The 12,628-nt window shown below is 37.6% G+C and overlaps 1 protein-coding gene across 1 annotated transcript in view; it reads left to right on the top strand.

Annotated features, from left to right (window-relative positions):
- Nucleotides 1-12,628, top strand: part of LOC134668154 (monocarboxylate transporter 12) — a 59,984-nt gene that overhangs the window by 29,067 nt on the left and 18,289 nt on the right. Inside the window, exon 3 of the mRNA XM_063525672.1 lies at nucleotides 2,855-2,998. Coding sequence (XP_063381742.1) covers nucleotides 2,855-2,998 — 144 coding nt within the window. The remainder of the gene's footprint in view (nucleotides 1-2,854; nucleotides 2,999-12,628) is intronic.

Raw genomic sequence — 12,628 nt, 5'->3', positions numbered from 1 at the left:
AAAAAAAAAACTTAACTATACGCGATTAAATCCCGTTTTGCTAAATACATAATAATATGTAAAAATCGTGCAAGTTTAAATCAGTATATTGAGGCCACGTTATACTGTTTTTCCGAAGATTCAGACTCGCCCGCTCTTGGTACACATAATACACATTACACAATGAGTTTCCACAGGCAGAACTAGCGTATTGAGTTCTGGAAGATAACGATTGTTTCAAACTTCGAATTGGAATTTGCATATCGAATAATGTTTGCGCCGGATAACTTTCCGTTTATTGACATAACATAACACAAAGCGATACAATATGTAAATACTTATATGGATTATGCACAGTTAGCAATCTTGTATACCTACTTGACACCTACAATTACATATAATTCAACTCCTTACGAGACAATGCACGGTAAACAAAGCATCGTGATCCGCCTAATAAAGTTTTCTTAGTATCGTCAACTTGACATTGCACTAAGGACAAATTTGCTAATGCTAAACTATCAAATATATCAGATCCTTATAGGAATGAAGTTAGCCTTCGTATGGCACAATATTGCATAATAGCGTAATATTACCATTTACATATATTGATACCGAACCATATTAGGTGTATGTAAACGGCTCTTAGAGCATTTAATAACCGGAGTGGAGTCCTTTAAGAGCTTACTCCTCTGCCGAAAACCTTGTATAGACTGACGTGTATCTGACATGGCTATTTGTACATCACGTACAAATCATGTGCAAATGTGCCCCACCCCCACAAAAATCGGCATACTGTTTTGTACAGAAAATGACAGCCATGGCGTCTCCAGTTACTAAATACTCAAAGAAACGGCCATATTGACCCGTTTTGCATTTCGATGACGTGTTCGAGAATTAGGGCAATCGACAATCGTGTCGCTTTCATTTATTATTCCATCATTGTTGACACATCGCCCTGCCCCTGGAAATAAATTATCCCAATTTTCTTTATCGCGTCTAACATTTTCATTTTGGCAAGTCTGGTATAACAGATGTGAAACTAAAAGGCAATAAGTACAAAAAACAACTAGCAATAATAATACTCATACAAATGTAAATTACGTACCTAATACTTATTTAATTATAATATTATATGGATACAATAAGTACCTACTTATTTAATTGTAATACATCGAATAAGTAATAAAATTGCGACACAGTTTTCTTTCAAAACTATATTTACCTATTTATTCAGTTACAATTGAGATTTTTTACTGCAACAATAATTATGATTATGATTTAATAAAATCATAATTATATTATTAAAAAAAAATACTAATTCATTCACTTGTAATAGAAAAGTCCGTGAATCGAACGCTGTATATGTAATGCAACGTCTCAGCCACTCGCTCCGCCGTACCATATTACTGCGACAGTTGCTCTCTATTTTCGTTTCACAAAACCTAAAATTGCTTGTTTAATCATTAAACTAATATTGGTCATTAAATATGTAAAGCGAGGGAATATTCCAATGTACTCTAGCTCTTCGCCTTAGCCATTAACATTTACAATAAACGAGACGAGAACAAGGCAAAGCTGCGTACTAAAGTCTAGTCTGTGCTTCTTTAACTTATATCTTATATTATAGTTTGTATATAATAAACTACTTAGGTACATGCTGATAAAATCTAGATTTTATTACCTATGACGCGTACGTCGGCAGCCTAGTTGTGTGTTGTGTTGATTGAATAACTAAGTTTGTCGTTTCACGGTCATGGCGGGCGTGATTTACCGTTAATAAGGCGTTTTTATACGAGTACTGAGACATTTTTTTATTCTTACTGCGAAATTTAATAACAAAAATAAATGACTCATTTTGTATCAAAAAAATATTCGAGTGGAAATTGTAAACAACCGTGTCCGGTTCATATTATTACGTGTTAAGTGTATATTTATTTATGAATTCACCTTAAATCACTGATTTATTATCTTAGCAGTTTATTCTTGAACATTATTCTTCCATTTAGGTACCTGTGTCGTTCTAGCTCCAGGTATTAAGGCCCCCCCCACATCTGGCGTCTTTCGAGCGTTGGCGTCTACAATTCTATGGCCGACGTCGACGCAACGTCGACGCAGCGTCGACGCAACTGCGCAGCGACGTCATTTTCCATAGCGCTGGACCGACGCCGACAGACGACGACGCTCGAAAGACGCCAGATGTGGGGGGGCCACTAAGGCCTATATGTTATGAGTTTTTATTTTATCATATACTTAGCTAGTAAGAAATAATAGACAATGGAGTTGATTTCAAGTGGTGGGTTACATATGATGAGTCGAGCAACTTGAAATATGTATAATATGAGAGACGTCCACAAAAAAAAAAAAAAAAATATGCCTAGACACGACACAATCAAGGAATTTAATTTCTGTGCCAATTTGTGCTTATGACAATCAAGACAAAACCCGCTAAGGATCTCAAACAAAATGGAGAAATCAGTCCATAATAGTGCAAAGGGTACGCCAAAAAACGCTGCAAATTGTGTTAAAAGCATGAAAATCGGTACGACTGATGTTTAGGCTATTTCAATCAATTTGACCCATAGCATAAAAAAGTAAAGGTGTTATGATGTCATATTATTTTGTCTGAAAAAAAAATGTTCAGAAACCTAGCGTGTGTTGTATTACATAAAAGGGCTTTTTAAACCGATTCTAAAAATATGACATCATTACATTTAAGTCATTTTATTAAATTCGAATAAAAATATTTTTCAAAACATACCAAGTTTGGGCTCCTCCAGATTTGGGCATTAATCGAATATTTTTTATCGGAATCCTCATTCGAATAAACAATAATTCACGATTCAGCTGTAGGCTAAATTTTTTTGTTTGTTTCCAGGTCCCATAGTATCAGCGTTATGCAACAAGTACGGGTGCCGCGCGGTGTGCGTGGCGGGCTCGCTGGTGGCGGCCTCGGCTTTCGTGCTCTCCACGTTTAGCAAGAGCGTCACAGTCATGATGATCACCTACGGCCTGCTTGGAGGTGAGTTTTCCCTGCTACAAAACCTTTGTCGGCGTGAAGTTGGCATAACTTAGGAGGCGGTCGGCAGACAACGAGACTATCGCTAGTCGTCGACATACTGTCATCATCACCTATTTTTTGTATTTCTCGTTTAATAACCAATATTGGACGGCCAGGTGTATTAGCTCCCCAGTTTCAGTCGTATTTACGCCTCTATACACTTTGAGAGTAAAATGATGTCGTGCCATAACGTGATCCCACTGGGCGGACATTGAAGCTATGATTATTCAATTTTCGTTTTTTGTCTGCTGAACCTAAAATATTGCAATCCTTTATTTATTTATTTGGTCCGTCAAAACCATTTTTGTAGAAATGTAGACTATCATTTAGCTCATTGTGAAAATTATATTAATAATCGGTCTCTAACGCAACTAACATATGTATGGCGTTTGTTATCAAAATATTGTACCTCCGCTAGTGTTTTCATAATGACTCACTTAAGAGCTCTAAATTGCCCAGTTCCTAAACATTCAATTAGCAATTCGGGGAACAACTGGCCGGCATCCAGTAGAACTGATGTCATTCCTATCAATCCAATCAACCGTGCACCAGTCCAACGCTAAGACGGACCAGCATATATCTCCGAATAGACACGAATTTACCTTTTGTAAACCTTATTATAGTGGTATAAAGTCTACCAATCGTTGACAAATCTCGAGATCGCAATGGCTTTCCGATTGTATGATTAGGCAGCGCTCGGTAATAATGGTCAGTCACCTGACTAAGTTTACTTCTCGCCCTTCACAACTGTATGTATACAAGCGAGCTGCCAACCCAATTCTGCCGGGTTACGATTTCGTAAACAACTAGATATTTTCCTCCATGTTTATCGATTTAATATAAAGCTTCTGAACAATTTTGCGCCGGAAAATGGGGATTGCTATTTACGGTAGAAATATGAGAGCTATCGAAATGAAAATCGCAGGTATCGAGATTTGTTGTGAAAATCAAGTGAACTAATTTTAGTGACGCAGATGAGTGACGTCACTAGAGTAGGTATATCTTTAATAAACATTGTTTATTGACAGAGTCTAGTTTCTATTTACATAATAGCGATTTAATTCTCATCTGTATTCAGATAAATATTACCTACTGAGATGTTATTTATCTGTCAATATTTTCATAGAAATATTGCACCGGGTTTGATAAATGCGTGTATTGGACCAAATATAATTTGCACCGATTGATGTCTCGAACAACTTGTATAGAAGCGCTTTAAAGAACTGAATAACCAATAAAGATTTTAAAATGAAGACTGGTATTTTACCATGGCTTCAGAAGCGCACTATAATAATGCGCTTCTGAAGCCATGAAGAATAATTCTTCTTGCTAATAATTCCAAAACCCTTCGCTCGAGAAATTCGACCACAAATGTTTTGTTTCAAGCAAGATCTTTTGGCATACAAAGTAGATTCGTCTGCTGACCTACTTATATGTCTGTGATTGTGGTTTCAGTTCAATATCTGGACTAAGCGGCATGATTTACAATTAAATGTGATGATGATGATGTATTCATTTTGATGGAACGCCTTTGTGCGGTTTCTTTTGAATTGAAATTACTTTCAAAAGGTTTGATTACAGACTAGGTTCGATCGGGCGCAGCATGGTTCCATTATTATCGCCTGTGACTATGTCCGTCACTTTCTCACTTACATACTTGTTCGAACGTGACAGGCATGGTGACAAGCGATAAAAATGCGACCGTGCTACCGCCGCAGAGATCTGATAGCAAATCCTCGGAGTGCTTTGTATATTATTTTATTGCGAACAAAGAATACGAAATACACCTAGCTCTCTTCGCAACATTGCACATTTACGAGTGTTTCTCTCCGCGGTGACCAAAGGGCTTTGAACTTTCGGCTTTTGTGTAGAGTTGAAAGCACTTTGCTTGCTGCGCGTTTAAATGCGTTCGTATAATGAAAAGTAAGATTGGGTATTTATTTCTCGTAAGGGAAATTTACCATTTGTATAGACTATTGTAATCTTTTTTAGTGTCACAATTCCAAGCCGTTCTAAGTAAATGAGTGATTTTAATAGAATTTAGACGTTTATGTTTTACAATTTCCACACTAATTATCGTCAAGTCGGTGTAGAGGTAGGTAGCTTGGTTTGACTATATAGATGTTGTATTGTATTTAACCGATCTTTATAATCGCTTCGGTATTTCTGACAGATCATTAAAATAATCTGTGTTATGGTACAGTCGCCATCAGATATATCGGAGCGGCCAAGGTGTTCATAATATCTGAACACGCACTCTAACGCCTTGACAATAGAGGCGTGCTCAGATATTTGTGACCACCTTGGCCGATCCGATATATCTGATGGCGACTGTACAACTCGTATATGTCCGCGTGTGGCCTTGGCACAATTATATGGCATGCCATAGCGTAGTACCGCGTGACGTCCTCATGCAGTTGAAACACCAGTTCTTTAGTTAACTTCAACACAAGAAATAGCCGTGTGTGAGATGAGAGTGACGAATCTGCTCGGGTTTAATGTAATCTCAATCTGTGTTATGATGCTACAACTCCAAGCGAACGAGAGCGTGTATGTTATACTGTATGCAATATTATTTGCGTTATTTGACATCTGTCACTCACAACAGCAATACAACGTAAAATGTCTTGCACATCGAAATCACAAAGGAAAACAAATGCACTGCGAACGTTTACGTTCTACGTCTTTTTTTTTTTAATTTTAGGGTTGGCCGGACACCACCGTTATGAATCGGTAGTAGTCTAAGTAAATCGATATGAATTTTTAATTTTTCTTTTAATAAAAGTAAGGAAAAGGTGGATAATTAACTGTAAATATGGATATATTTATCGTCACCTAACAGACAACAAATTTGACACAGAAATAACATAAATAAACTTTAAAATAGATCCCCAGTTAGTTTAGATTTTGACGATGGGTGCGACCTACTCGGTCGGTGTATTAAATGCATTTACCTTGCGGGAAAACCATATAATTCTAGCTTTAAATAAAGCTATCAAATAAAAATTCATTATACGTCACAATTCGATACCTCAGTCTACGTGCCATCCAATCGTAATCGCTTGCTGTGACAAACGATTTGGGTTAGTTACATCTCTATATACGTCAGTCACAATGTGTCAAATAACGCAAATAATATTGCATACAGTATAATGTATGGCCGCGTGTGACCTTGGCACAATTTATGGCATGCCATAGTGTAGTGCGGCGTGACGTCCTTCGCTTAGATGCTCCTAACAGATCTATCCTGTAGATGTCCTATCCCACCAAAAACATAAATGTAAAAAAGGAGAGCCAAGTTCAATACAAAAATTATGCTTGGCTGTGGGGCTCGCCGCAAAAAGAATGGAGATCTAAATGAGTGCCACTGCCAAGTTCTATGCAAAATCCAAATATGTATTTATAGGAACAAAATAACATTATAAACAAGTATTAAACTCTATTTCTTTGCTTTATTGGATACCTATAAGAATTGCTGTTATTTAAAAAAATGTGAGATCTTAAAGTAGGTTAGATTTGACTTGGCCAGTTTTCATTATATCAATCATTTTATATATATTGTAATTCTGATAAAACCTGGCCAAGCCAAATCTAACCTACTTTAAGATCTCACATTTTTTTAAATAACAGCAATTCTTATAGGTATCCCATAAAGCAAAGAAATAGAGTTTAATACTTGTTTATAATGTTATTTTGTTCCTATAAATACATATTTGGATTTTGCATAGAACTTGGCAGTGGCACTCATTTAGATCTCCATTCTTTTTGCGGCGAGCCCCACAGCCAAGCATAATTTTTGTATTGAACTTGGCTCTCCTTTTTTACATTTATGTTTTTGGTGGGATATCAATACTTTTTGTAAAGAAAACTAGGCAGGTATTGAGATTTAACGTTTTTTCTTGTGTTTCCGCTGTATGGTTTTTACTTCTGTTCTTTGTATAATTATGTGGTGCCGCGCGCCGCCGACGACACACCGTTGGCCGGTTGTTTAGAGCGTATTACAAGTTTTTTGTATGGGGACACCACTTATTTTTTGACTAAACTTTATTTTAATATAGCAAATATAATAATACATATATTGGGGTAGTTTCAAATATCTGCTTGTAACGGTTCCAACGCTACAATAAAAAATAAATTTTTGTATGGGGACCCCCCCTATTTTATAACTTTTTTTTATTTTTAGATTTTTTCCTACGCTTACACACAATAACCGAGCTGGATTCCAAATTTCATCCTTCTAGGTCATCTGGAAGTAGGTTAGGTTTAGGTACTTATATGTCAGTCCCAATAAAAAATGGTTTTTTTGTATGGGGACCCCCCCTATTTTTAAACTTTATTTTATTTTTAGATTTTTTCCTACGGTTACACACAATAACCGAGCTGGATTCCAAATTTCATCCTTCTAGGTCATCTGGAAGTAGGTTAGGTTTAGGTACTTATATGTCAGTCCCAATAAAAAGTGGTTTTTTTGTATGGGGACCCCCCCTATTTTTTAACTTTATTTTATTTTTAGATTTTTTCCTACGGTTACACACAATAACCAAGCTGGATTCCAAATTTCATCCTTCTAGGTCATCTGGAAGTAGGTTAGGTTTAGGTACTATAAGTCATAAGTCAGTCTTAAAATTTACGACTTTTTGACCTTCATACCTTTATAACCGTTTGAGCTAGCTTCATGAAATTTGGGCTTCTAGATATCCTTATGGATATAATTAAACACACGTAGTTTTATGTGTTTACGTCAAAGATGTTTTGAGTTATAGAAGGGTCAAAAGTGGCACCAAGTGGTTCGTGTAATATTACACTCGGCGCTGGCTAGCCAGTCCTTTGCTTGAACTTGGCTTGACACGCTGCCGCGTGTCTAGATTTGACTCGTAAAACATTGCCGGCTTGAAATAATGAGTCATCAGCTGTCTGTTATAGGAATTATCATTCATTTTTAGGGTTCCGTACCCAAAGGGTAAAACGGGACCCTATTACTAAGACTCCACTGTCCGTCCGTCCGTCCGTCTGTCACCAGGCTGTGTCTCACGAACCGTGATAGCTAGACAGTTGAAATTTTCACAGATGATGTATTTCTGTTGCCGCTATAACAACAAATACTGAAAAATACGGAACCCTCGGTGGGCGAGTTCGACTCGCATTTGTCCGGTTTTTTTTATTCAACCCAGGTTACCCAGGCTATACATATAGATAGGCATTTGGCATGGAAGGCCAAGTCGAGCAAATTACGCTAGATTAAAAAAGTAAACGTAGAAATTTTTTCATCAACAACATTCTACTTTTACGCAATACCAATCCAAACGCGATGGGGTTGCGATATTTTTTTACAGGATTCTTATGACCTTTCTACTCAGATCAGTATGAAGAATCGTAAGTTAGATAATGAAGAGATATGAAGATTGGTAACAATAATTTTATTTTTATTGTTCTGTCGAAATTAAAGTTGTTAAATCTTTAAAAAAATGTTTAATTCGGAAAAACTATATTCTATTTTTCAATGTGCCGTAATTTGGTTCGGATACATAATCACAGATTAATGTCTTTCGTTTGAAATAGGTAAAGCAAACTATTTCCCGCCGCTTCCGAATTGCTATTAATTTGCTTCATTAAACAGGACATCTGGTACCGCTTAGCAAATTATTTATCGGTGAAAATCAACCCCAAGGGAAATTCCAACAAATCGATTAACATCACTACAACTGTTGCTATTCCCACCAGGCGACGACGAGGGTATTATTAGATACCCACTTAATTACAACTGTAACCTGCTTCTCTTATTTATACAACTTAATTATGTAATTGCACATTGTTTATTTAGTAGCAGATTTAAATAAGGCGTTGGTCTCTCTTCTTCATCTCGGTTGCGTCTTCAGCTACTGCTTTGGAGACCACAGAGGCCGCTTTCCGACTTTTCTTCCACTTCGTTCCGTCTTCGGCATCCTCTTTTTGTGATAATGCACATGTCTCGCATTAGGTGCTGCTGGTGCTGGTAACTGAGCAGATTCGTTTCTAAACTGCCTGCCTAGCCAAGGCGACAATCGCTATCGCTACGATAACGAAACGCTTTGTGTCTCTCTATCACTCTTCAATATTAGTGCAACAGTTACAGTTACGTTGCGATCGCTACGTAAGCGATTGGCACGTTGGCTACGCGGCCAGGGAATCCAAATCGCGGCTTGTTACCAATATAGGCAATATACCAATAATATGAGCTTCGGGTGACGTACCTATGTATGAAATATCATTTGCTAATTTTAGCTGTTGCTTTTTGGTTAAGGAAAACAACGCGAGGAAACCTGCACCTGCGAATGAATTCAAATGTGGGTGAAGTTTTTATACGTATCCCACGGGCTATAGACCGAATCCTCTTTTACAAAAAGGACCTAAATAAATAAGAACCTCTTGAAATTTAATTCAGATATTCGTTTTATTTCTTAGTATCTCTCTCCTATCGGTTATTCGTAACGAGTGGTATTTATAACCTAAGTAATTGGAACAGTGTGAGCGAAAACTTATTAACAAATACTTATCTAATAGGAACAGGCGATATTACTTCTCTGTAAATAGAATACCTACCTAAATAAAACAAGGTTGTTGTCCTTTCGAGATTATTGAGGTTTCATTGAATACCGTCTGAATCGCGGTATGTATAAGAGAATACAACAACCAAGTTTTTCTCAAAAACTTCAGTCTTCTTCTTCTTGTCAGCATATTTGCGTCCAGTGCTGAACATATGCCTCTTTTATGGATTTCCATGTTGTTCTGAAGGCGACACTTCTATGCCAGGTCGGCCCTGCCGTCTTCAGTACCTACTTATTATTTCTTTCAGTCATCTAACTACTCATCGACGCTAGAACCCTCCGAGACGAGTCCAAAGGATAAGACTACATTGCACTCGTACAGTCAGCTTCAAAAGTGATGAATCAGACTCTGCGTTAAAAGTATCTTCCATTCTCTGCATCGAGATATGTCTCTATATGTAGAACAATCAAACTGTTGCTAGGTATTTGGAGAAGTATTTGAAGGGGGCAGATACTTTTGGTGCGTTATTTCATACGCTACTTTTGATGTTGACTGTTCAACCAACTGTCGCAATTCCCATCACAGGCGGCGCTCATTTGTATAACTTCATTGCAATTGTAACGCGCAGCAGCAATTAACTGCAGCTATTTATAGCTTTAGTACTTGTAGGACTTTAAATAATAACATCCGCTACGTAATCCACTGGACTATTTGGTGTGTCACCATGAACGAAGGTATTGCCATGAAAAATTTATTGAAGGACTTGGATCCTTTTTTTTTCTAGCCTATTTGAGTGTCCCACTGCTGGGCAACGGCCTCTCCCCTTAATTTCCTTCTGGATCCTTTTAGACGTTTTAATTAGATGTGTCAGTAGAATTTAAAATTTGAGCTACAGAATTGATTTTCTTTCACTGACGAGATGATCTACCAAAATATTTGGTTTGAATTGCAAGTTCACTCACTGGAAATAAAGGGCTCAATCGGAAATCGTAACTAAGGAAGCTCCGACATGGTTGAACACATCTGACGGTATGTGACCTGAGAGTCTTCTTACAGTACGGTGGGATGTGGGACGTAACAGACCCGTGTTGTTATGGCGGCAATCTCGGCTCTAACATTGCGATCCGAGTTCTTTTGGCCATTTATATAGTCACAAACTTGAAATGTCACAAATTGACATTAAAATCCCCTAAACTCTTACACGCGTTTGCATATTATTCTTAGATACATGCACATGCACAATCTTCCTGCTTAGCGTGATAAATTCACATAAGGTTATGGCATCATATTTCACATTAACATGTAGACAACTTGTTATTCTAGGTACCTATTGTTTTAAATAGGTAGAAACATATTTTCCTGGCGGTTTAATGGTCGTAGGATTTATATTGTCCGTATATCATTCACGATTGCGAAGGTGACGTGCGATTTGAAATGGAATTAGTTTCCCTACCTCTTTGTTCTCGAATTTTCGCTGAAACGGCAACAAAAGCGTGTGTGAAATTGAACAGTTGCCAGCAACCCCGGCGTTCGAATGTTAGCGTTGTGTCCTGACTGGCTACTCCTACAGCTTACCGAGCGCGGGCAAATCGAAACACCGAAATCTGCTGGACTGCTGGTACTAGTTATCTACCTTAGATGAAGAGCGCACTTACACTGGTTATTCTGAGCATTAGAATCGTCTACACTCTGTAAGTTAATAGAATACCCCTGGACAATTTAAAATTTAAAATCGTCGGTAAACGTGGCTTGAGGGCGTTCCTTTCCGTGAATGCGGCACTGCACAAAGATTGCCGTGCAGCATAAATGCCGCTGGTTTTCCCGGAGTAATTTCAAGCCTGACTCATGATAATCGTTACAAACTGATAATCATTTTAAACAGTCAGTCATAGTACAATTTACGAGTACATACTATTATGTATTATGAGACTTTTTTCGCAGCACCTCCTACCGACGACCTATCTATTTAAAAACTTTCGTAGATATCTGTTGATCAAACAATCGTTGACAAAAGCTACCCTATGTTCTTTTTTATATTTAAATTCATGTAAATCGCTTCAGCGGTTTAAGCGGGAAGAGGTAACAGTCAGACAGACAGAGTTAGTTTCGTAACGTGTCTCAAGTCCCAACCCTTTTTGTGAATAGGAAATCCTAAAACTACAAAATACGTCATTCAGCCTTTTATCGTCTGTTTTTTGGCTTCCTCGCGAAAGTACATACATACCTACTAGGTAACACCTACATCATTCCTAACTCTTTGCTATAGCAGCGTGGCGGGGTATCGGCTATACTAGAGCAAAACCGCGTTAAGCCTATTTCAAGGTCGCGCAGCCGGGATGTTGGCACCTAGCCAGCAATCACAGACGACGCGGCGCCACTGGGTCATGGTGCACTTGTGTACCTACTTGTATAATTATCCTCAAATCACACATCTACGGGAAACGATACAGCAAGATTGCCAGCAACACATGCAAACTTTGTGATGCATATTTTACTTTGAATTGGGCTTTGACGAGCTCCGTGAAAAAAGAAGAAAAAAGCGTAAAATAGTTCCTACTTTAAGTGCTGAGCGTTGGACATGTACGTTTGAATTGGTCTCCTGTACTGTGAATGATTGCCTCTTAATATAAATAGGTACAATAAAACAAGGTCATGATACTCTTGTAGGTAGGTATTATCCTCAAATCACATTAAGTATGTACGGGAAAATGATCAGCAAATACGTTGCCAAGTTTTTCAACAACACTTACAAACTTGCGATGCATATTAACTTTGTATGAAGAACTTTGAGCTGCGACCGAAAATATCGACAGATTATTAGATTATTACAAATCTCGCGACCACTCTTGCGAATCGACATCATGGAATTATAGAGTAATTTATTACTTATAAAATTAGATTGATAATCTGGGCGATGTACGGTCAGCTACAGAGAAAAAGTACCCTCTTGCCAAAATATGTACGAACTAATATGCACCATTTCTCCTTAAAATGATTTGCCTGTACCATTTCTTTTTAAAATGACTAAACATCTTTGGCGCTTTAATATTGAAAATGCAACAATAT

This window comes from Cydia fagiglandana, chromosome 10, assembly GCF_963556715.1.
Source record: "Cydia fagiglandana chromosome 10, ilCydFagi1.1, whole genome shotgun sequence".
In the NCBI taxonomy this organism is placed as follows: Eukaryota; Metazoa; Arthropoda; class Insecta; order Lepidoptera; family Tortricidae; genus Cydia; species Cydia fagiglandana.
The sequence above is the reverse complement of the archived record's forward strand: the minus strand, read 5'-3'. Positions and strand labels throughout refer to the sequence as shown.